We start from the raw sequence: 26260 nt of genomic DNA on the forward strand, positions 1-26260 counted from the left end.
CAGTAAATCATTATTAAATTATAATTTGTTATTGATCAGAACCTGTACCTACCACATGGAAATGTACTGCTTCAAATGTCTACCATATGTCACGGCTATTTGCATGTTGGAATGTCCTGTGTCTATAGGATGATAAACAAGTGACATAGTAGGACATTTGAAGTGTTACCAAGTCTGCTCCCTATCTTTCTAAACATATCTAAGTAGGACAGACCCTACTTATTGTGTGCCTCAAGTGTGCCTTGTACTGTCTTGCCTTTGCTCAGGTTCTTTCCTCTACCTGGAAATCCTTTCCCTTCTCCACTAGCAGTTCCTTTTACAAAAATTTTCCCGGCTTCCAATACCAAACAAATACTATCTTGAGGAGACAGAGTCTGTGGTCAGTGGTCGTCTGTTTACCCTCACTGTGATTTGTTTTTGTTTTTGTTTTTAAGATTTATTTTATTTATTTCTCTCCACTTCCCCTCCCATTTTCTTCTTTCCGTGTCCATTCGCTGTGTGTTCTGCATCTGCTTGCATTATCCAGCAGCACTGCGAAACTGCGTCTCTTTTTTGTTCCGTCATCTTGCTGCGTCAGCTCTCTGTGTGCAGCGCCACTCCTGGGCAGGCTCCTGGGCAGGCTGTGCTTTTTTCACACTGGGTGACTTTCCTTGCAGGGCACACTCTTTGTACCTGGGGCACCCCTATGTGGGGGCGCCTCTGCGTGGCATGGCACTCCTTGTGTGTGGCAGCACTGCACGTGGGCCAGCTCACCACACAGGTCAGGAGGCACTGGGGATTGAACCCTGGACCCTCCCTGTGGTAGACAGACGCTCTATCAGTTCAACCACATCTGCTTCCCTGATTTAGTTTTGGTCTCCAGTTTTTTCTCTCCATTTCTTGCCCTCACTATGAGTTTTTATCAAAGCATATTTATGGATTGCCTTCTTATTACTCTCTAATGAATCATCCTGCTTATTCAGTTGGATTCTGAGTCTTCCAGCCAAACATGCTTATTTTAGGGAAGAAGAAATAACCTTATAACCCTTCTAATAACAGCCAGGAGAAAATTATGCTTGGGGTATGAGGAGTAGGAAGCTGCCTCCTAGACCCATTTGTATGCAGAGCAGTCAGGCTCTGTTCCTGGTGAAGGCTGCTTCTCTCAGAGAGAAACCCTGCCATCTCCTGGTTGATACTAAGAAAACGAGATTAAAATTGCAGTTGTTGAGGGAATTCTGGGGGAGATGGAGCTATTCAATATGAAACATTGGTGGTAGACACACAATTTTTTACGTTTTCAACACTCATAGAACTCTACACCACACAAGAAGTGAATTTTACTGTAAGTAAATTTTTTAAAAATATAACCAGAAGTTGGGGGTGGGGGTGGGGTGGAATGGGATACAGATTGTGACAAATGAATTTAACCAGTATTACAAATGTATCACATAATCGCACTGAAGGGAATGGGGAAAAAAGAAGCTGGCTTCAGGAAAAAGTGTTTTGACTGTACAATATACTTTTAAGACTAAAGACAAAAGAACTATATACAAACAGGTACTCTAGTTTGTAAATTTGTTTCTTTCAAGATAATGGGTTATTTGTGTACTAGGGTCAGACTCAGATTTCTTACTACCAGAGAAGGAAGTTATAAATCAGGAAAGGGAAAGGCTAGAATGAACCCTCTGGTACTAGATTTGAGTCAGAGGTATCAATACAGACTCGTGTTTAGATAGATGATAGGTAGGTAAGTAGATAGATTAGATTAATAGATACAGAAATATATAGATGTGTGTGTATATACATGAGTTAGTGTATATACATATAATTTCTTGCTCTAACCACGGAGAGGGACTAGAAGCAGTGATGCCCCAGAAGGAGTGAACATACTTAGTGAATAGATACTGGTTTGTAAATATAAATAAAAGGAACCAGGTCTCTTTAGAGAACTGGTTGATTCCAGGACTGGGGTAGGGAATATATAAGATGAGCTTCAAGCATGATATGGTACCAGAAAGTTAAGAAGTGCTTTAAAAAGGGAGGGGGGGTGGAGGGAAAACATATCAAAAAGGCACAGAAACCAACCTGAAAGAGTTCTCAATGGCCAAAGTTGGAACAATCTAAACAAAAAAAAAAAAAAGAAAAATAGCTGTAGTATTAGATTATAACCCAAAGAATAAAATAGATATCTATGAGTTCATACTGATATAAAAACTGAATACAAGATAAACAGATAAGTGACAGTTTGTCCTTATAGAAAAATTCAAATTAATAAATGTAGAAGAAATGAGGGAAATAGAAAATGTTTTCATTTGCTAAAGGCTGCCAATGCAAAAATACCAGAAATGGGTTGGCTTTTTTTAGGGTAAAATGTTACAGTTCCAAGGCTGTGAAAATGTCCAAATCGAGGCATCATCAGAATTGATCATGGAGTCTGTGCCTTCTCCTCCTGGCTCACTTTCTCCCCAGGCTCAGCTGTGGGCAATGAAGCATATCTCTCTTGGCCTCTCTCTCAGCCTCTGAGGGGGAAGGGGGGGGCGGGGGGGTGTGTCTCTGTCTTCCTGAAACTATAAGCGATCCTGGAGTCCTCTCTCGTGTGGCAGGGTAAAAAATGGCAGCTCTCTTTCTCTGTGTGTTCTCCATTTATGTAAGACTCCAGCAAGAGGGTGGAGACTCACTCTGGGTAAAGCGTTACTGAAGTAGTCCAATCAGAGGCCCCCAACAGAAGTGATTTAATCAAAACTTTCCTTACTGAATCTAACCAGAAAGTCCCACATAAATAGGTTCACATCACAGAATTGGGTTAGCTTAAGAACATAATTTTCTAGGGTCCACAGAAGACTCAAACTAGGAAAGAAAGTCACCAGTAGAATACCAGCATAATTGCAGCAAGCAAGATCCATTTGTAGATGCTTAAATAAGTGGGCATAAATTTGAGCAGAACCAGAATATTTGTATAGTCTCAAAATATTTAGTAATTGCAAAGGGAAAAATATTAAGTTTTCAGTAGAGAATTCTGACAGATACCACTTTAGCCAAGCAATTAAATTTAACATCACCAATAAAACACACCAACATCATGTACCCCCTCCTATGATACATTGAGATGGGCATACATATACACAGACACAGATATGTTTATTCTCAATCTAATTATGAGAAAACAATCAAACTTAAATTAGGGGACTTCTTCAAAATAACTGACATTCTACAAAATACTCTTCAAAAGTGTCAAGGTCACAAAAGACAAGGAAAGACTGAGCAATTATAGATTGGAGGGAGATTGGAGGCATGACAACTAAATGCAATGTGGGATCCTGGATTCGATTCTTGAACTGAAAAAGAATATCAGTGGAACAACTGGAGAAATCTAAATATAGTATATACTTTGGTTAATAGTATTATACCAAAGTTAATGTCTTAGTTTTGATGAATATTCTATATTTATATAAGATGTTGACAGAAGGGGAACCTGTATAGAGCATGTGGGAATTTTGTACTATTTTTGTAACTCTTCTTTGAATTTAAACTTAACTCAAAAATTTAAAAAGTAACTTTAAAAAATGGAGCCGCCATTTGTGACTGGGGCTTTCTTGCCAATTATGACCTAACCCTTTATCTTTGGTCTCTGGATATAGGGCTGAATATCTTTTTAGACCTGGAAATTAGCTAGACAGGAATTTAATTAGCAAGGCTAATTAGTGATATTTAAATAAAGGTAGTTAGGAGGAACCAGCAAGATAACGACAGAGTAAGGATCTCCTAGAGTCAGCTTCTGCTACAGGACAATTAGCAAACACCCAGAGCTCTCTGGAGCTAGCTGAAGCACTTGTTTGAGGGCTCCAGAAGGCCAGAAGAGCATCCTGCAACGTCCTTGGGGGAGTGGAAGGAGGAGACTGCCCATCTGCAGAGAAGACTCTTTTTTTTTTTTTTTTTTTTTTTTTAATTTATTTATTTATTTAATTTCCCCCCCTCCCCTGGTTGTCTGTTCTTGGTGTCTATTTGCTGCGGCTTGTTTCTTTGTCCGCTTCTGTTGTCGTCAGCGGCACGGGAAGTGTGGGCGGCGCCATTCCTGGGCAGGCTGCTCTTTCTTTTCACGCTGGGCGGCTTTCCTCACGGGTGCACTCCTTGCGCGTGGGGCTCCCCTACGCGGGGGACACCCCTGCGTGGCAGGGCACTCCTTGCGCGCATCAGCGCTGCGCATGGTCAGCTCCACACGGGTCAAGGAGGCCCGGGGTTTGAACCGCGGACCTCCCATATGGTAGACGGACGCCCTAACCACTGGGCCAAAGTCCGTTTCCCTGCAGAGAAGACTCTTAAGTAGAGGCTCCACGCCATGGAGGCCAGTGCCCATCCTCCACTACAGGCACAAGCTGCCTTGGGAGCTGTTCTGCGGCTGGAATAGAAAGCTCCACTTCCCCAAAACAGGGGAGGAAGAGACAGTTGAGTATCAATTTCAGCTATGATGAGGAAATTCAGTGGACTATAGTATGATCTTGAGAACAGCTGGGGTTTAAGCCTGTCCAGGTCAGAAAGAGGATGGGAGCCGCCATCTTAACTCTGCACCTGGCATGAGGGGAGGCAGGGCAGGCTGAAAATCCCAATACTAATTGTTTTGACAAAATTGTATAATAGCATTATATAACCCCTTCAATTTAATTTGATTTATTTTGTGTATTCATTGATAAGGTTGTATCTGGAAAAATATTCAAGGCTTCATCAGTTTCCAAAAGACTCCCCCCATTATTCTGGTACATGTTCTCTTATTCAATTATTAATGGGTCTCTATCTTACAGATTCTCATTTGTTATTGGTTTCACTTGTGATTGAGATGTTCATTAATATCATTTTTAGTTGCCTTCATTAAAGTTTGCATCTTTTGTTTAAAAAAAAAAAAAAAAAAAAAAGAAAATCCCAATACTGGTGGGGACCAGCTTCTTCCCATCCAGACCATATTGCCGGTCTAGCCTAGGCCCCAGTGCCACCTCCAGCAGGGAGGAAGCTGCAGGGACTTGCACCAGCCTCTCTGGGAAATTACCAGCCAAGCTATGGAGTTCGGTGATTGTCCTACTCTGGTGGCACTAGCTGTCCCAGGAGCTGTTCTGTGACGGGAATTGGAAGCTCCATTTCTCAGAAACGGGAGGAGGGGAAGGTTGGCTACTGATTTCTGCTGCTTATTGGGAGAGTTGGCTGGCTAAGAGATAACACTGGGAACAGCTGGGGTGAGATCCAGCCCAAGTCAGAAAGAGGCCAGTAGACGCCATTCTGACTCCGTCCCCAGCCTGAGAGAAAGCCAGGCTGACAGTTTCTTTCATGCAGGTCAGCCTGCAGCCTGCCTAGGCTTCAACCCCACCTCTGGCAGTGAGAAGGCTGAAGAGCCCTGCACCAGCCTATACAGGTAACTGCAGGGAACTTTGACTGGCATAGACTGAAAATCAGAAGTCTACCAGGGCAATTGCGGTCATCTTAGGACCCACACTGCATAGATTGCTGCCCACACCTGCAGCGCCATCCCTGCCCCAGGCAGGGGAGAAAGGGATGTGAAGCTTCATCAGTCTCTTTGGGCAACTACAGTCTAGGACTACACATGGATGATTCCACATAGCTGTGACTCTGTCCCTACCCCTGGCAGAGGAGAAAGTTGGAAGAAGCTTCATTGGTCCCTGGTGCAATGAGGGCAGCTTGAGCCTCTACAGCTTACAGCACCAACTACATGCTTGGCTCCTACTGCACAACCAGCAAGGGAGAAACAATAGGAAGCCCTAAACAAGAAAGAAAAACTGCACCCAGAAAAAATACTCTAGTAAGCCAGATGGGAAAACACCAACAAAAAATTACAATCCACACCAAGAAACAGGAAGCTATGGCCCAGTTAAAGGAACAAGATAAGCCTCCAGATGACATAAAGGAGTTGAGACAACTAATTGTAGATGTTCAAACAAATCTCCTTAATAAATTCAGTGAGAATCCTAATGAGATTAAGGATATTAAGAAATTGGATGAGCACAAAGAAGAATTTGAAAGCATGCATAGAAAAATAGCAGATCTTATGGGAATGAAAGGTGCAATCAATGAAATTTTAAAAACCATTGGAATCATATAGTAGATTTGAGGAGGCAGAAGAAAGGATTGGTGAGTTTGAAGAAATGGCCTCTGAAAATGAACATACAAAAGAAAAGATGAAGAAAAGAATGGAAAAAATTGAACAAGTCTCAGGGAACTAAATGACAGCAAAAGGCATGCAAACATATGTGTCATGGGTGTCCCAGAAGGAGAAGAAAAGGGAAAAGGGGCAGAAGAAATATTTAAAGAAGTAATGTTAGAGGGAAGCGGACTTGGCCCAATGGATAAGGGTCCACCTACCAGATGGGAGGTCTGCTGTTCAAACCCCGGGCCTCCTTGACCCATGTGGAGCTGGTGCACGCGCAGTGCTGATGCATGCAAGGAGTGCCATGCCCTGCAGGGGTGCCCCCCACGCGCAAGGAGTGCACCCCATAAAGAGAGCTGCCCAACACTAAAGAAAGTGCAGCCTGCCCAAGAATGGCACTACACACACGGAGAGCTGACACAACAAGATGACGCAACAAAAAAAAAAGTAACACAGATTCCTGGTGCCACTGATAAGGATAGAAGTGATCACAGAAGAACACACAGTGAATGGACACAGAGAGCCAACAACTTTGGGGCGGGGAGGGGAATAAATTAAAAATCTCTTAAAAAAAGAAGTAGTGGTAGAAAATTTCCCAACCCTATTGAAGGACATAGATATCCCTGTCCAAGAGGCACAATGTACTCCCATCCAAAAAAATCCAAATAGACCAACTCCAAGACAAACTCATCAGAATGTCAAAGGCCAAAAACAAAGAATTCTGAGAGCAGCAAGAGAAAAGCAATTCATAACATAGTGCTGATTTCTCACCAGAAACCATGAAGGCAGGAAGACAGTAGTCTGATATATTTAAGATACTATAAGAGAAAAGCTTCCAGCCAAGAATCTTATTTCCAGCAAGACTATCTTTCAAAAATGAGGGCAAAATTAGAATATTCACAGATAAATAGAAACTGAGTGAATTTCTAAGCAAGAGACCAGAATTTCAGGAAATACTAAAGGGTGTGCTAGAGCCTGAAAAGAACAGACAGGAGAGAGGGACCTGGAAGAGAAGATTATATCAATAAAAGTAACTAAAAGTGTCAAAAGAGCGGTGAAAAAATATGACAGATAAAACTCAAATAGTCAGGAATAAACTTCACCAATGATGTAAAGCACTTGTATTCAGAAAACTGCAACTCAGTGTTAAATCAAAAAAGCCCTAAATAACTGGAAGAACATTCCATGCTCATGGATTAGAAGACTAAATATCATTAAGCTGTCAATTCTACTCAAATTGATATACAGATTTAATGCAATCCCAATAAAATTTCCACAAGCATTAAAGAAAAAAATTGAAAACACAATCATTACATTTATTTGGAAGGGTAAGGAGTCCTGAATAGCCAGAAACATCATAAAAAGGAAAAGTGAACCCTCATCTCCAGACTTTAAATCATAATGCCTACCTATAGTGGTAAAAACAGCATGGTACTAGCCTAAAGACAAGACATATTAGACCAATGGAACCAAATTTATGGTTCAGAAACAGACCCTCACAGGTATGGTCAAGTAATTTTTGACTAGCCTGTCACAGCTCACACAGCTCAGGCAGAACAATCCATTCAACAAATGGTGCTGAAAGAATTGGACCTCCATACCTGAAAGAAGGAAAGAAGACCCCTATCTCACACCTTATCCAAAAATTAACTCAAAATGGATCAAAAAAACTAAAAAGCAAGAACCATAAAACTTCTAAAAGAAATTATGGAAAATATCTTCAAGACCTGGTGGTAGGTGGTGGATCTTAAAAACTAAAAAGCAAGAACCATAAAACTTCTAAAAGAAATCATGGACAGTATCTTCAAGACCTGGTGGTAGGTGGTGGATTCTTAAACGAGAGAAGGACTGAGTGGACTACTGATGTTTAATGTATGCAGAAGTTTTAATTAGCTTTACTGTAAAATTGTAGAAACATATAGAGTGGATGGTAACACACAGTGAGTAACAGCGAGTTTATAAATGGGGATGTGACTGAAAATGGTAGTCTAGTTATGTAAATGACAATTGACAGAATGCTTAAGAATAATCTAGGAACTGGATAGCACAGTAAACCAAGAGGTGGGTGAGAAGAGTGATTGATGGTACAGATTCAGGGAGTGTCCTTTGTTAGCTAGAACAAATGTATATCACTACTGCAGGGTGTTGGGAATGTGGAGAAGCATGGGAAAAATGTAGCTGGAGTGACCTATGGACTGTGGTTAGTAGTAATAATATAATATTCTTGCATCTATGCAAAAGAGGTACTGTGTTGATACCGAGGCAGTATGGAAAATGTGAGCCAAATGTACACTATGGACATGGTAATAATCAAATATTATTTTATCTGTAGCAAATGACACACCACATTGCGTGGTGTTGATGGAGGGATGTTGTTTGGGAATTCTGCACATGTGCATGATTGTTTTATAAGTTTACAACTTCTATCATAAAAAAATATATTTAAAAAATATAGAGTGGGTTGGGGGAAAAACACACCAAATGTAAGATAAGAACTATGATTAGTAGTAAGATTTTGACAGTGTTCTTTCATAGTTTGTAACAAACGTTTCTCATGACAATGCAAGGTGTTGGTGGAGGGTTGCTGTATGGGACCCCTGTATGATGTTACGCATGTTTGCTTTGTAAGTTCCCAACTTTTACTATACACTTAATTGTTTATGTATGTTCATATATAAATGATATAAAGATAATGATAATTGGATTGGTTAGGGGAAGTAGTAATATTTTGACAATGCTCTTTATTTTTTAAAGGCTTATTTATTTATTTATTTATCGCCCCGCCCCGCCCCAGTTGTCTGTTCTCTGTGTCTATTTGCTGCGTCTCTTTCTCTTTCTTTGTCCGCTTCTGTTGTTTTGACAATACTCTTTAATCATTAGTTAAAAAGTTTTAAAAACAATGCAAGTTATTGATGGTAGGGTGAGATGTTATATATGTTCATTTGATGTTATATGTTTGTTTTGTAAGTTCACAACTATTATATATTTATTGTTTATGTATGAGTGATATACTTCAATAAATTATAAATAAATAAAGGTGTTGAGTGGAAACCAAGGCCTTTCTATCCATTTTCACTACTGTCCCAGTGCCCCCATGTGTCCCTCACTTACCTTGCAGTCTTCAGGATAAAGCTAGTCTCCTCAGCATGATTTTCAAGGCCCCTCTGACTCTGGCACTAGCCACCTTCATCCCTTCTCTTCTCCCTCTGCTGCTCCCATTTACACTCTACATTCCATCTCAATTCTCTAAAAACCTGATGCTATTTTGTGTTTCTGGGGCTTTGTACATGTAGTTTCATGTAATGTTCTACCATCTCTTCTTTACCTAACTATATGTACTTTTCTTCCAAGGCTCAGCTTATGTGCAATGTCCTCTAAGACACCTTCTCTGATACCCTACCATCACCACCGATGACATTCCTGTGCTTCCACAGCCCTTTGTACAGCCTTCTGCCATAGCACTGATCACCCTGTGTATTTCTGTTTGTTTGTGCCTCTCTCCCATTATTAGACCATGAGCCTCTCAAGACCATGACTAAGTCCTACTCATTTCTCTGTCCCTCAGTAGATAACCCAGTAAGGCTGGGCTGCATCCTGGTTAGATAGATTGACTATTAAAACTATTTACATCAGATGCAAGAGGAAGCTACACTGAGCCTCTTGAGGGCATTCATTTTTGTTAAGTAATTATGTGGATAAAATTAGAAATTCCCTTAACTTCAAGGTAACTAGTTGAAACATTTTTTTAAAAAAAAGATCAAGGAAAGCTGCTTGGGAGAAGGTGATCGCCACTTTGCTACATTTGCTTTATCATTCTATATGTGTGTGTATTTTCTTCTAAATACTTCCATGTGTTTTTTTTTTAAGAACAAGAAGAAGATTTACTGTCATAACCACAGTACTATTAACAAACCAGGAAATTTAACTTTGACATAATCTTTTTTTTTTTTAAGATTTATTTTATTTCTCTCCCCTTCCCCACTGTTGTCTGCTCTCTGTGTCCATTCACCATGTGTTCTTCTGCATCCACTTGCATTGTCCAGCAGCACTAGGAAACTACATCTCTTTTTTGTTGTTATCTTGATGGGTCAGCCCTCCATGTGTACGGCGCCACTCCTGGGCAGGCTGCGCTTTTTTCATGTGGGGCGGCTCTCCTTAAGGGGCGCACTCCTTGTGTGTGAGGCATCCCTACGCGGGGGCGCCCCTGCATGGCAGGGTGTTCCTTGTGCGTGGCAGCATTACATGTGGGCCAGCTTACCACATGGGTCAGGAGGTCCTGGGAATTGAACCCTGGACCCGTCCACATGGTAGATAGACACTCTATCAGTTGAGCCACGTCTGCCTCCCTTTTGACATAATCTTAGCCAAATTTTGCCAGTTATCCCAACAATGTCCTTTATGACAGTATTCTTTCTGATCTCAGATCAGATCACGCATCACATTTAGTTTTTACACATTTTTAGTCTCCTTTAATCTGAAATGGTTCCTCAATCTTTGTCTTTCATAACATTGCCATTTTTATAAAGAGAACCGTTTGTTAATTTTGTAGACCATCCCTCAATTTGGGTTTCTTGGTTTCTTCATGATTAGAGTCAGGTTATGTATTTTGGCCACAGAAATGATGTGTGTCCTTCTCATTGCATCATATTAAAAGTGTCTGTGATATTAACTTGAATCACTCGACTAAGGTGATGTCACTTTGGTAAGATAGTGTTTGCCTGATTTCTCCACTGTTAAGTTTCTGTCTGATCAGAGGCAACAACATATGCAAACACACAGCTGTGTGAAATACCATGACATGTTCAAGAACTAACAAATACTTTTCTGTGGGTGGGGTATAACATTTGTAGCAAGAGATGAGGATGGGGAATCACACAGGAAGCAGGTTATAGAGGGTTTTGAATGGCAAACTTAAAGACCTTGGACTTAGCCCATAGATCACAGGGAGCCACCAATGGGGTTTGAGCAGGGCTTTGATGTAGTTAGCCTTGTTTCTTGCTTGCCTTTCTGGTTTCTGGGTTTGGTTGGCTCCTCAGATTCAAGCAAGTAAGGAGTGGTAGGCACATAAATTCCAGAGCAGAAAAAATATTTGTGCTTCTTGTAAGCAGTTAGAAGAATGATGGATCACACCACTCTCTTAGGCTTGGGCAAAAGATGTAACAGAACCATTTCTGTGATACTTCACCCAGAAGCCTTTTGTTCTTTTTTAATTAGACCAAAAAAAACGCAGCCCTGCTGAAAATCTTGTTCTTTTTTATGTATGTGAGGTACTGGGACCAGGGATTAAACCCTGGATCTTGTATGTGGGAAGCCTCAACCACTGAACCGCATCAGCTCTCCTAAGTTGATTATTTCATTTGTTTGCTTGTTGGTTTTGTTTTGTTTTTAGGAGGCACAGGGAACCAAACCCGAGACCTCCCATGTGGGAAGCAGGCTCTAAACTGCTTAAGCCACATCCACTCCCTGGAAAATCTTATTCTTAACTCCATATAGTATCAAGGAACAAGGACAGCTTTAACTTAAATTGAAGTCCTAGCTTTGTCAGGTCTTCCCTGAGTAACCTTGAGCAAGTCTTGTAACCTCTCTGACCTTCAGTTTCCTCATCTCTGAAATACATGGGATGATAATATATACTTTCCAAGGTTTTTGTGAAGATCAATTGGGATAATATATGTGAGTACCTTATAAGCTTTAAAACTTGACTCAAATTTTTGTTTTAAGAGAGGCATTATGATACATTGTATTATTTTCCATACTTTAGGAAGTTTCAAGCCATCTCTGCAAATATTATCATCTTTGACTAAAACAATACTATTGTATACTTTATATTCTTTTTTTTATTTTTAAAAGATTTATTTATTTATTTTTCTCCCCTCCCCCCCCCCACCCCGGTTGTCTGTTCTCTCTGTCTGTTTGCTGCATCTTCTTTGTCCGCTTCTGTTGTCGTCAGCAGCATGGGAATCTGTTTTTCTTTTTTTGTTGTGTCAATTCTCCACGTGTGCATCACCATTCTTGGGCAGGCTGCACTTTCTTTCGCGCTGGGCTGCTCTCCGTATGGAGCGCACTCCTTGCGCGTGGGGCTCCCCTACACGGGGGACACCCCTGCGTGGCAGGGCACTCCTTGCGCGCATCAGCACTGCGAATGGGCCAGCTCCACACGGGTCAAGGAGGCATGGGGTTTAAACCATGGACCTCCCATGTGGTAGACGGATGCCCTAACCTCTAGGCCAAGTCCACTGCCTATATTCTTTTTTAAATCAACCTTTTAAAAAATCAAAGTTGGGAAGCAGACTTGGCTCAACAGATAGAGCATCCTTCTACCACATGGGAGGTCCACGGTTCAAACCCCAGGCCTCCTTGGCCCGTGTGGACCTGGTCCATGCACAGTGCTGATGCGCGCAAGGAGTGCCGTGCCACACAGGTGTCCCCCCACGTAGGGGATCCCCACACGCAAGGCATGCACCCCATAAGGAGAGCCACCCAGTGCGAAAGTTCAGCAGGAGTGGCAGCCGCACACACGGAGAGCTGATGCAGCAAGCTGATGCAACAAAAAAAGAGACACAGATTCCTGGTGCCGCTGACAAGAATAGAAGCGGGCACAGAAGAACATACAGCAAATGGACACAGAGAACAGCCAACTGGGGTGGGGGTGGGGGGAGAAATAAATAAAAAAATAAAAGTTAGAAAAATTAAAGCTAATTTTCAGAAGGAGTTTTTTTTATCACCTTGGTGAATGGAAAAGTAATTTTAAGTGCACATTAGAATAAATACAAGATTAAGAGTTTATCTATGTTTGCCACCTAAAGTTATCTTAGGTTTCTCCAATGGGATGCATATACACACTTAGGGAACTACTAGTAGCAGAAAGAAGGCTGGTCTTAGGGTCTCATAGCCTAGATTCCAACCCTGATTCTGCTGTTTAGTTTCTGTCACCTTAAGCAAAATATTTCATTTCTCTGAGCCTTAGATTCATCTGTTCAATAGGACTGATAATAATATTTTCTTCATGGGTTTATTTTACCCAAGATAGTACCTAACTCTTAGATGTCCATCATACATGAGTTTCCTTATGCCAGATAGGATTGAGGGAGAACATGAGCTTTTAAATTTCAGAACAAGAAATTGGCAAGATATAAATCTTTAAGATATGTGGCCCTTTAAACAAAAAAGGAAATCATGCTGAGTTCCTTTCCTCACCTCCCCTAGTGAGATGTCAGCTAAAATGTATTCAGTGTTGTATACACTAGTGATAGGTCTCTGTTCTGTACTTGTGAGCTGAGGCAAAGGCAGGTGAAATATTAATATTGGGAATGGAAGTATCTAGAAACTGTCTTTGATCCTGGAACAGCAGAAAAGGAATTTTAGAGATTTTTAGAACTTGAAGTTAGTTTGAATGAGAGTTCCCAGACAGCAACCAGCATGTATCTAGCCCTAACATAAGCTATGTATGTTCTCATTCCAAATACATAATAGCCTTGTAAAGCACACTGTGTTGCCTCCATTTCACAGATGAAGATATTGAGGCTTTAGCAAAGTTGAGAATGGAATTCTTGTATTCAGGGAAAAGAGGCAGTAAAGAGGGAAGTATTAGTTACTGAGTACCTATTTTATATGCCAGACCCTATGCTCAGTGCTTTAGCTGTATTATTTTATAGCATTCTTTAAATAATCCTCACAATACCCCACAAGAGAGAACCTAGTTTTTTCTCTTCTCTTAACTGAGCTTCAGAGTGATAAGGGAATCTGTTCATAATTACACAAACCAGACAAAAACAATATTTGGGGAAGCAGATTTGGCTCAACTGATAAGAGTGTTCGCCTACCACATGGGAGGTCCAGGGTTCAAACCCAGGACCTCCTGACCCATGTGGTAAACTGGCGCACATGCAGTGGTGGTGTGTGCAAGGAATGCCACCTGTGCAGGGGTGTCCCACGCGTAGGGGAGCCCCATGCGCAAGGAGTGCACCCATATGGAGAGCTGCCCCATGTGAAAAAGTGCAGCCTGCCCAGGAGTGGCACTGCACACACAGAGAGCTGATGCAGCAAGATGATGCAACAAAAAGAGACACAGATTCCCGGTGCCGCTAACAAGAATACAAGTGGACACAGAAGAACACAGCGAATGGACACAGAGAGCAGACAACAGGGAAGGACGGGAGGGGAGAGAAATAAATAAAAATAAATCTTTGAGAAACAAGAACAAAACAGTATTTGGACCCAAACTTGTCTAGTTTTTAATTGTATACTCTTAGGTTATCAAGAATACTATCTACTTTAAGGAAATTGAACTTACTGTAAGCCTTTCATTTACCACAGGAACTGAGTATAAATGCTTGGAGCCCTCATTTTTGAGACAACTACCCTTGTGCCAAAGAACTTTCTAGATTCCTCATGTTAATTTTCTTTTGAGTCAGGTATATTATAACCAAGCTTGCTCTTACATAATGTCATAAGCTTGTCCTCTGCCATTGTTAACATAACCCCTTCAAGTCACCTTCCACAGTGGCCACCACAAAGATTTTTCAAATACATCAATCTGGAACAGGTGTTTGCTCAGTTGTTGAGTGGCTGCTTCCCATGTAAGAGGTTCTGGTTTCAATCTCTGGCACCTCCTAAAAAAAAAATAAAATGCCGTCTTGCCATATCCTTCCCCTACTTTCTATCTTGTCCTCAGGTTCCTCAGCTAAAGTTCATGCCCTTAGTCTGGCATTCAAGGCTTTCTATTATCTGGCCCTAGCTGACCTCTCTAGCTGCATTTCTTGCTTACTCCTCTTCTATATACCCTAACACCCCCCCCATGCTTCATCCAGATTGAACCATTTGGAAGTTTCCAGAACACTCCATGCTTACTTTCAACTTGAAGCTTTTCTGTACACTGTTCACTCAAACTGGAGCACCTTTTTCCTGCCAACCTAAATCCTGCTCATCCTCTGAGACACAGTTCAGAATGTGTCTTTTCCAGAAAGCTTTGCCTGACACAATGACACTTCTATAATTGTGAATCAGGAATTCCTTCCCTGTGCTCCCATACAAAGTGCTCCATAAACAGTGGTGGTACTAGTATAAGGAGTTGTTTTCTTAATGAGGTTGGTACTATTTAAAGGGTGATTTTTGTAATTCTAAAATGCTAACTCACTTCTTCCTTTTGTAAATCACCTGAGTGGAAACTCAACTGCAAAGGAACTCTGCTGATTGCCTTTGCAGGGAGAGACTAATGAGGTCAAAATTCTGATTGACTTAAAAAAAAAAAAAAAGCCCTTCCCTCTTGGTCCTATAAACTAGACCCAAAAGGCAAGGAATAAAAGAAGATTTTATTTTAAAAAGGAATTATTTTCTCTTTCCCTTTCCTTGAATCCACCAAAGCCTTCAGCTGCATCATCCTGGTGGGATATTGATAACGGTGGGACTAGTTAATAACACTATCACTTTCGTTGAGCATACTGAACATTTAAGTGTGTATTGTGTGTACCCAGTGCCTTGGGGACCCAAAACTGTCTGCTGCCTATGAGGTAGTCTGAAATAGTGGAAAGAATATGGGCTTGGGGTCCAGATAGACCTGTGTTTTAATTTCAGCATCACCAATTACTAACTTCTGCTTTTCGCCATATAAGCTAATTCTTTTGTTTATGCCTAGATTTTTTTGAGTGTGCTTCTGACTGTCTTGACTTGTGTTTCCTTCCAGCAATCAGAGAAGATGGCATGCCTGGAGGCCGGAACAAGAGCATTGGGCCAGTCCAGGTGAGTTCTAGGCCTCATGCTCTGTGGCCCATCCTGGAAGCCCAGGGCTTAGACGGTCCTATGGCCGCTCACTTTGATCCTCTCATCTGTTGCTGGGAGCCATCTGTGCTTTCATTCCTGCAAAACTCCTGAGCATCCTTTAAGAACCTGGATATAAAAGTACTGTGAAAATTATAAATACAAAGGATAATGATTAAAACTCACACTGTGATCTCTCAGCCCTTCATAAGGATTTCATAGACAGTGAGCCCAATTCTGGTTCTGAACCATTCAAAGGACATTTTATATCAGTCACATAAGACTGTAGATAACTAAGCCTGGCAAGATTCAGCACGACTATATTGCTGTTCACTTTAAAGATATAAAAAATGAGCTACCAGCAGAAAGTTCAGTGCCTCATTTTTAGAGTAGGAGTGGTAATACCCCATTCAGTCCCACAATCATTTACTGAGTACCTACTCTGTGCCAGGCCCTGTACTATGAACTCAGTCTAATGGGAGAGACAGATATATAAACAGACAACAAGGTACATTAAGAGATAACAGAATGCCCAGGAGTAGAGGGGGAGGGGTGTCTAATCTGTCTGGACTGGAGCCATGGTTCAGGACTGGAGTCACTTAGGGAAAGCTTCCCTTTTAGAGAAGGGGATGTTTGAGGTGATTCTTAGAAGAGGAGGAAGAGGAACTAGCTGTGTTTGAAAGGGAGCTTTCACACTGTTGCTGTGCAATGGCATGAAGATGAATCTTTGAGGAATGACAAGGAGTTCAGTTAGGGTAGAGCACTGGGCACAAGTAATGAAGTAGTAGGAGTTAAGGCAGATTCTTTGAATTTGTTGTTGTTGTTGTTTTTAAAGATTAATTTATTTTCTCTCCCCTCCCCGCCCCCCCAGTTGTCTGCTCTCTGTGTCCATTCGCTGTGGGATTTTCTGTGACTGCTTGTATCCTTATCAGTGGCACCAGGAATCTGTGTTCTTTTTGTGGCGTCATCTTACTGTGTCAGCTCTCTGTGTGTGCGGTGCCATTCCTGGGCAGGCTGCACTTTCTTTCGCGCTGGGCCGCTCTCCTTACGGGACACACTCCTTGCACTTGGGGCTCCCCTATACAGGGGACACCCCTGCATGGCAGGGCACTCCTTTCACGCATCAGCACTGCACTTGGGCCAACTCCACAGGGGTCAAGGAGGCCTGGGGTTTGAACCGCGGACCTCCCATGTGGTAGGCGGACTCCCTATCCATTGGGCCAAGTCCACTTCCCCAGATTCCTTGAATTTGAAATCACTTCTCTAAAGAGAGTGGCCTTCAATTACCTTTGACTATAGTTCCTTAGGTAAAGTCTTTGTAGCAGCATCCTAAACTTGTCCTTACTTACCAGCAGAAGAAAAACCTTGAGAATAGAAAATTGGATCTATTTATGACCAATCAATTGAATTACCTTAGCACATTAATGAGTAGGAACCATGCCTTAAGTATTATTGGTGTGGAACAAGAAGCCACCACTAAAAGGTTGTAAGTCAGAAAGAGGTGGCCAGATTTGCATTTAGAAAGTTCCTTCTTTCTAAATGTGTAACTGGGGGCAGAGAGAAACCAGTTAAAAGGATTTTGCAAAAGTCCAGGCAAGCAGTAGTAGTTTAACTAAGGCAGTGATAGTGCAGATTGATAGGAGAGGATCAATTCAAGAGCTCTTTAATAGGTAAGATTGATAGGTTTTATCAAATTGAATGTGAAGGAATGAGAGAAAGACAGTTCAGAGTTGTTTCGAAACAAATGCTGATGATGTATGAGGTGTTTCCTATCACATGAGCTTGGTACCCAGTATGTGCTTAATCAGGGGTGTGTGTGTGTGTTTAGACTCCCAACTCCATTCTGTTTATATTTAGATGCAGTAAAAAGCTTATCCAGTGGAAGAATTCTTAAACATATTCCTCAATGAACCACCTTCCTCGGTAGTACCTGTTGTTTTTCAGTACCCTGTGTGGCTGTTCTACTGTGCTAGGGCATCTTCAGTTCCTTACCTTTCTAGACTTTCTGGTTTCTCCAGAATTGAGGGAGCTACTGCTCAGAGAAACTTACCTCACTTGTCACTGCATTTGGCTTTTTGATGCTGGGCATATTATTTTCCTTTTATTCTTTTACTGTTTATGCATGGTATGTTAAGAAAGAGCTGTGATGTACATGTTCTTAATTGGCTTAATAATAACAAGGAGGGATAGAATTTCCATTTATCAAGCAATTATTATGCACCTGCAGTTTATAACTTTATCTTAGATTAATCCCTTAAGTTTGACTCAAATCTGCATACTTCTTTGCTCTGCCATCCTGTGAGGAATCCTTGAACTACAAGGGTGGTGGTGTTATCTTCATTTTACAGATGAGGTAGCCTGAGGCTCAGAGAGCTTGAGTGATTTGCTCAACAGCACCAACTAGGAAATGGCAGACAGGATTTGAACCCAGATTTAAGCACTCACAACAGATTCCATCCCCTCTTCGTACATTAGTGATGGCTCAGCTTTCCATGGGACCTCCAGAGAGAGAGATACCTAGGTACAGCCTGAGTTTGGCTTCCAGCTGAAGTAAGCTGACTTCGCAAGGACTGACCCTTATCACCCAGCCCAAATGCTTCTGTGCCTTCCACGTTCTTCATCCCACCTATCTGGTCTTGCGCTCACCACCATAAGTGGGTGGTTCAGTAAATGTCTTGCAGTTGATGGTACCATTTGTCTTTGCCTGTCTTAAAAAAGGTAAACAATGATTTCAGAGTTCGAAGGACCCCTTGAGAAAAGATTTGTTTTTTGTGTGTTGTTGTTGTTACAAGTGACTGAAGGACAATCCCTTGATTTCAATATGAATTGAAAGCTAATCGCAGCCAACCATTCAACTGGTACAACAGTTAAATTCTTGTTTCCCTTCCAAGTTTTGTATACTGGCTGGCTTTATGATCAGAACAGCTCAGGATTCTCTTACAGACTGCTGAAGTAAAATTTTCTCCTAAGTTCGTTTGACAATTTTGAGTTAAACTTGGGAGAAAATGTGCTCCCGGGCTTTCCATAGAAATGAGAATTGAATATTCATCTGGCCCTTGATCTTCAGCACTCACTCTTCTGTGGGTTGAGTTTAGCAAAAGAGGTCTCAACTTTGAGTTAGACATTTCACAGAAGAGATGTTTATTTGCTCACTATATGGTATAGTAGCAGAACAGTGGACTTGGAGTTTAAATACTTGGATACTTTGGCTTCTTCCTCAAACTCCTGCCTAGGCACGCAGACACACTGTGATCTTGGGCAAATCAGTTTACTTGTCTGGGCTGCAATTTCTTCTGTTATTTACTAGGCTTAGGAATGTGTCTCTTACTAAAACAATCCATGTGAAGATACATGGTTGGTATTTAACATGTGAACTCTTGTTCATTTATCCAGTATGAATTTACTGAGTCCTTACTCTTTTCTAGGTCTTATCATGGCCCTAGGTATTATAGAGGATATATTTATAATATATCACAATAGGTGCTATAAAAATGATAATGATGTTGTTGACAGCCTTTCATAATAGTTGCTATGTGCCATGCCCTTTTTTAAGCATTTGTATATTTCAGTGAATTAATTTAATGTTCATAGCAGTCCTGTGAGGTAGATACTCTTATTCTCGCTGCCATACAGGTAAAGGAATTTAGGTTCAAACAGTTAAGTGCCTTGCCCAAGATTGTACAACTAGAAAGTGGCAGAACCTGGATTTGAACAAAAGTGATCAAGCTCCAAAATTCATACTTTTAACCACTATATTATCTGTCTCTCTCAGAATACTACTTATGCATAGATAGAAGGGTACCTAAAATTGTGTTTCAGTGGTACTAGAAGGCTTCTCAAAGGAGTTGACATTTGAATTGGGTCTTAAAGAACAAATAGGAGTTTGTCAAGGATATTTCAGGGGTAGGAAAGAATAGACATAAGAATAAAGAAGAGTAGAACATGGAGGTTTCATCAGTTGAAGATACGGGCAAGAGGAAGGCTATGGTGGGCCATGGTGCTGGAAACCATGCAACCAAGCTTCCTAGATTAGTGAGGTGTCTGGAGTGTGGGAGCTGAGAGGTACGTATCTGGGTTTCTCACTAGAGAGTCCTGCGATTCCTCCATGAGGTTTGAATAAGCTCATAAGTCCTGAGAAAGAAAGAGAAGATGCCCTAAAACCCCAATCTAACATTTATTGATTCCTTGTCAAAGATATCAGAGGAAGAAATCGAAAGGATCATGTCTGGGCAGGAATTTGAGGAAGAGGCCAATCACTGGAGCAACCATGGTGACAGCGACCACAGTTCCCCTGGGAACAGGGCTTCAGAGAGCAACCAGCCCTCACCAGGCTCCACATTGTCCTCCAGGTGAGCTTCAGTGCAAATCCAGCTTCACCTAGGGACCATCCCAAGAGTAGACTCTTTAAAAACCTCTGGGTGGGTTAATTCTGCCAGGCCTTCTCAGCTGTTGTCCTTTCACTCTTTCAGGCTCTTGAGGGTAGGGGCCAGGATAGTGCAAAATAGTGCCCATTTTATTCTAAGGACCTTGAATGTCTGCATTCTCTTCTGCAGACTGATAAAATCGTATAGCTGTTATCCATGCCTATACATTCTTTACCTAACAGAGTAACATTTTAAATGTAACTCTTTTCCTTCATTTACTTTATCACAGAAATCAAACTACATTGACATTATTGAATTAAGATATAATCTGTCTCAGCAAAAGTTAGGTTTTTCACTTTATAAATTTTAAGAAACAAACTTTTCTGTAAAGGGCCAGATATTGATTATTTTAGGCTTCACAGGCCATATTGTCTGGGTCACAACTAAACTCTGCCGTGGTAGTGCAAAAGCAACCACAAACAATATGTAAAGGTATGAGTGTTTCCAATAAAATTTTACTAACCAAAACAGATAATGGTTTGGATTTGCCCTGTGGGCTATAGTTTGCTGCCCTCTTATAGGAGATGCATCTAGGTAAAAGTTAGAGGAATTTTCTTTTTCTTCAGTTGATGGAATGATTAAATTTCTCCAAGAAAGGGGAGAGGGTAAGAATCTGTGTGTTTCTCTTCAGATTTTATTATATCTTATTCAGTTGTTCCTTAGTTTGTTCCTTCCTTTACATTTTTAGGGGGTTATTGTCACAAGTTGGATTTCTTGCAGGTGCTGGATTTATTTTATGTCCTGGCAAGGCATTTTAGTCTGTCTGTGCCTTGGTTTTTCTAGGAGTAAAATAATGCATGTGCATACACACACACATTTGTCATCATAGTCTGCCAGTATCCATTGAAAACCCTCCACATATGGCACCTGCCCAAAAAGTTCATTCAGCCAACATTAATTCAGTACCTACCCTGGCAGGTGCTGGATGTACCAGTGGTGAGCCACACATACACATACCTGCACAAAGTCCCTATCTCACAAATTGGAATACAACAGAGGAGACTCCCATATAAGTCATTAATTACCTTGATGAAGACACAGATCTCATAACCAAAGAACACCTGAGCCACCTTCTAGTTCATTTCATTTGAGTAGGCACTAGGCCTTCCATACTCTGCTTGATGTGGGACTTTTCTCTCCAGTAGGTCTGTGGAGCTAAATGGATTCATGGCATTCAGGGAGCAGTACATGGGAATGTCTGTGCCTCCATCCTATCAATATATACCGCACCTTTTTAGCTATTCTGGCCACTCGCCACTTCTGCCCCCACAAGCTCGCAGCCTGGATCCCCAGTCATACAGTCTAATCCACCAGCTGGTATCAGCCGAGGACCTGGAGCCATTGGGTACGCCCATGTTGATTGAAGATGGGTAAGTGAGCTCTACCCTGTTGGGTCCCTTCAGCCTCAGAATGTTCCCTACCTCCACACCCACCCACATCCCTGGCTGCTATAACGCAGGCTTCAGAGTGAATGAGGAGAGATAATGAGTGATGACTCAGGCATCAGAAGAAAAATCCATACTTATTTTTTAAGCTTTTTTTTTTCATAGATCCAGGGCTGTTTCTCAATCCCTATGGAATTGGGGTTAAAAGACCTTTTATTCTGCTCGGGCCTAGGTAAACCAGGCCCTGGGATGGGTCTGAATACTTCTGTTTCAGAGATTAGTTGTATTTCCTGGGATATTTACAACGTCAAGTCTAAGCTCCTTAACAAGGCCCTCAAGACCCTTGCTGGTTGTGACCTGTCTGCATACCCAGCCAAAATACCATAGGAAGTCTTAGCATGAGACTGTTCTGTATAGGCCTGAGTGGGTAGAAGGAATGCTCTTTCAGTCCTTACTGAGCTCTAAGTAAATAGTTCAGCCTTCAGGCCTACCCATTATTACATCCATCACTCCTTTAGACTGGAGCATAAGCTGTTTGAGTGTTATCAGCTTAGATACCCAGAAGGTATCCTGAGATTTTTTTTTTTAACATTATCTCCAGTTTCAGAAGAGGAGACGCAAGCATCTTTCCACAGGAATGCCACATAATGCCTTTATAAATCAGGGCATGGTGTTGGAGTGGGGAATGGGAGATGGGGGTTGGGAAACAGTCATGCCCAAGGGCCTTAAGGAGAAGAAAGCTGAGACCCTTGAGACTGTGGCCTCTTAAGCCCCCTGGCCTCTTAAGCCCCCTTCAGCCCAGACATGCAAAATGTTCTGTTTCCTCTACCCAGCCATAGCAAAGAGGAAGGGCTGAACAACTCTGGTTCCTAAACTGTCACCACCAGGGGGTGCAGTTAGAGCAGGAAAAGCCTCTGAACACGCTCTGTTCCCCTCAGCCATTTGGCCTCAAGACTTTTTTTGTGCCAGTCCCTCTGTTGGCTGGGCACCATATCTGTCCTATAGGAGCTCTAATTGACGAAACTAGGAAAGGAGTGACTGGGGATTTTCTGTAAGACACATATCATTAGGGACACCATTAGAAGCTATATTCCCTGATAATTATACAAATTTCTAAGCCTTCTTTCCCCTCAGTGACCCTTTCTCACCAGACTTGCCTTTCCAGTCCTGAGCTTGCTGCTGGCCCCAGTCTTGCCCATGATTGAGGGCAAGGAGCCCACTGCCAGGGACCCTTTGCGCCCTCAGGAGTACCCTCTCCCTGTGCCCCCTCCTCACATTCTGGCCAATGGAAGTGACTCTCCCCTATCCCTACCCCACAGATATGCTGTGACACAGGCAGAATTGTTTGCCCTGCTTTGCCGCCTGGCCGACGAGTTGCTCTTCAGGCAGATTGCCTGGATCAAGAAACTGCCTTTCTTCTGCGAGCTCTCAATCAAGGATTACACTTGCCTCCTGAGCTCCACATGGCAGGAATTAATCCTGCTGTCTTCCCTCACCGTTTATAGCAAGCAGATCTTTGGGGAACTGGCTGATGTCACTGCCAAGTACTCACCCTCTGATGAAGAACTACACAGGTGATGGCTGCTGACTGGGGAAGAAATTCCAGGCAACTAAACCATTGTCATACCTGCAAAGCAGGGTTGTCTGTCATGCCAAAGGATAGGCATTAAAGCCACAAAGGCCTGGATTTGAATCCTTGCTCTGCCACTAACTAGCTTTGTGACCTTGACCAAGTCTCTGATCCTCAGGTTCTGAGTTTATAAAATGGGAATGATAACAATACCTCTCTAATAAGGTAGTTGCAGGAATAAATGATATTGTGCAGTAAAGCTTAGCATAGTGCTAAGCTGTTATTTTTATCACATTTGTATCACTGAGGTATGATAACATATCTGAAAAACAAAAATCTGTACTCTGCCTATAAGGTGAAAGGCTCTCAGCTGTAGTTTACCTTTCAAGAAAGAGCCCTAGGAGTCATTGTGGTACCTACTCTGTGGTAGGCGCTGAGCAAGGTATTTTATATTATTGTTTAATTTTCACAGCCTCCAGCATTACAGGTGTCATTATGCCTATTTCATGGTGATGAAACTGAAGTTCAGAGTGATCTGCCCTTGAGGGTTTTGGATTTGAACCCAGAGCCTGGATTTGAACCTGTGCCTGCCTGACTGCTAAGCTTGAGCTCTTTCACATCATTTCAGCTCCTTCCTGTAGATTGTTCCCTGAATGGTGAGATGTTAAGAGCATGGAACAAGGAGAATCAGCTGTTCTCACTATTTTTTAACATGAAGTCTCATCCCAGCCAGCCAGGATCCTTCTAACCTCCCTGTTTAGAACAAATCTCTCTCCCTGCTACTCTATGACCTGTCCAAGTATCCTTCTTAACTACGTACTATGAAGACATGAGGCACATGGGGCAGAGTTATGGTGACCATACTTCTTGACCCCCAAATTAGGACAAATGATCTTTTGAGACATTTTTTCTGGCTTATTAATTTATCCACTTGAAAAGTCTTATAAAGCTTAACTCACAATTAAATAGACGTTTCAATAAATCGCCTTTATTGGACAGTATAAAATAATTGAACTCATGATATTCCAAGGCACCAAGAAAGAGGAAAGAAAAGGTATCCCTATCGATGAAGGCTGGAGAAGGTGGGGTACCAGCCCTCATGCTTCTCTACACAGAACTGGGATACATCTCCCCTCTACCACCCAATCATGGCATAAAGGTAAGCTGAGGCACAAGCTAGGAGTAAAGCTCCAAGACACTCAAGGGCCCTTTGTGCAGCTGAGGGGGGAGGAGTCCAGGTACTGACTCTCTCCTCTGGTTTTCTAATTTTTTCTTATTAGTAGTGTTTTGTGACTTTAGGGTAATCTATAAATGACAACATTTTTAATCCAGCTGATACGTTGCCCTGTAAACAGAACTATTGGATTCTAACCCTTTGTCCAAAGCCTCTAATTCATTGTTCCCTGTCTCCTCCTCCATAATTCTGGACCAACTGAATGTTTGGATAGCAGACAAACCACTCTAAAATTGTCAGGGTTTGCAGAGCTGGCCCAGAGATCATAGCCTCCCTATTTTCCTTGAATCCACCAGTCCAGCCTGGGGGCTGCCTACAGGGTCAACCTCAAGGCTCTACTCCCTGTAGAGCATTGGGTTTTCCCAGGCCCTCTGCAGGTAGGCAGGGATTATTGGTACCGCAGAGCTCTCTCTGGCTTTGAGCTCCTTAAGACACTTCATCCCACCACAGCCAATCCCTTGAGCCCTCAAAACCAAGGCCAGGGTCCAGGAAGAGCTGAATTAATGAGAAAATTTTTACTTCCTAAGGAAACTACTTACCAAAAAGGATCTAGAGCTGTACTGTCCAATATAGTAGCTACTAGCTTCATGTGACTTTTAAAATTTAAATTAATTAAATAAAATTGAATTACCATATGATCTGGCAATTCCATTTCTAGATATATCTGTTTTAGTTTCCTAAGCTGCTCCAGCAAATACCATGAAATGGATTGGCTTAAACAATGGGAATTTATTAGGTTACAGTTTTTTGAGGCTGAGAAAATATCCAAATCAAGGCATCATTAAGGCAAGGCTTTCTTCCCAAAGACTGACTGCCAGCAATCCTTAGCTCTTCTGCCTTATGGCAAGGCACATGGCAGCTTCTCCTGATCTCTTCCTTCTCTTCTGTGTTCTGATTCAGCTTCTTGCTTCCCATGACACCCTCTCTTTCCCCCTCTCCCCCATTCCATTTATAAAGGACAATAGGACTAAGACGTATCCTAAACTGAAGTAATCTTATCAAAAGGTTGTACTTAAAATGGGTTTACACTCACAGGAATGGATTAGATTTGGGAACATGTTTTTCTGGGGGCACACAACTTCAAATCACAATATCCAAAAGAGTTGCAGGCAGGGACTAGGACAGATACTTGTACACCAGTATTCATAACAGTATTATTCACAATAGCCAGGGAGTGGAAACAACCCAAGTGTCCATCAACAGATGAATGGATAAACAAAATGTCGAGTATACATACAATGGAATATTATTCAGCTATCAAAAGGAATGAAGTTTTGAAACCTGCTACAACATGGATGAACCTTGAAAACATTATGCCAAGTGAAATAAGCCAGACACAAAAGGAAAAATATTATACGATTCCACTTATATGAAATAGCTAAGCACATTCATTGAGATGAAAAGTAGATTGGAGCTTACCAGGGTCTAGAGCAGGGATTCTTAACCTTTTTTGTTCCACGGACCCTTTCACCAATCAGGTGAAGTGAATGCTATTGTAATTTATTTATTGCATGCATTCATAAGTGAAGTAAATGCTAGATTTCTGTTACAGGTCAGAGAAAATAAAGATATGTTGATTTTTTTCAATTTAAGTTTTATGAACCCCCAAAAATCTTTCCACAAACCCCTTGGGGGATCCATGGATCTCTGGTTAAGAACCCCTGGTCTAGAGGGAGGTGGAATATGGGGGAGTTATTGCTTAATATAGGTATAAGGTTTCTGTTTGGGTGATGAAAAATTTTTGGTAATGGATGGTGGTGTTGG

At 41.7% G+C, this 26260-nt stretch overlaps 1 protein-coding gene across 3 annotated transcripts in view; it reads left to right on the forward strand.

The window, feature by feature from the left end:
• Positions 1-26260, forward strand: part of NR6A1 (nuclear receptor subfamily 6 group A member 1) — a 266007-nt gene that overhangs the window by 224389 nt on the left and 15358 nt on the right. For 2 of the 3 annotated variants that reach the window (XM_058302399.2, XM_023590221.3), the window contains 4 exons: positions 15810-15865; positions 20078-20232; positions 21450-21677; positions 23012-23266. In XM_058302399.2, the coding sequence (XP_058158382.1) occupies positions 15810-15865; positions 20078-20232; positions 21450-21677; positions 23012-23266 (694 nt within the window). The remainder of the gene's footprint in view (positions 1-15809; positions 15866-20077; positions 20233-21449; positions 21678-23011; positions 23267-26260) is intronic. The other variant, XM_058302400.2, reaches the window with a different exon arrangement.

This window comes from Dasypus novemcinctus, chromosome 8 (assembly GCF_030445035.2).
Source record: "Dasypus novemcinctus isolate mDasNov1 chromosome 8, mDasNov1.1.hap2, whole genome shotgun sequence".
Lineage (NCBI taxonomy): Eukaryota > Metazoa > Chordata > Mammalia > Cingulata > Dasypodidae > Dasypus > Dasypus novemcinctus.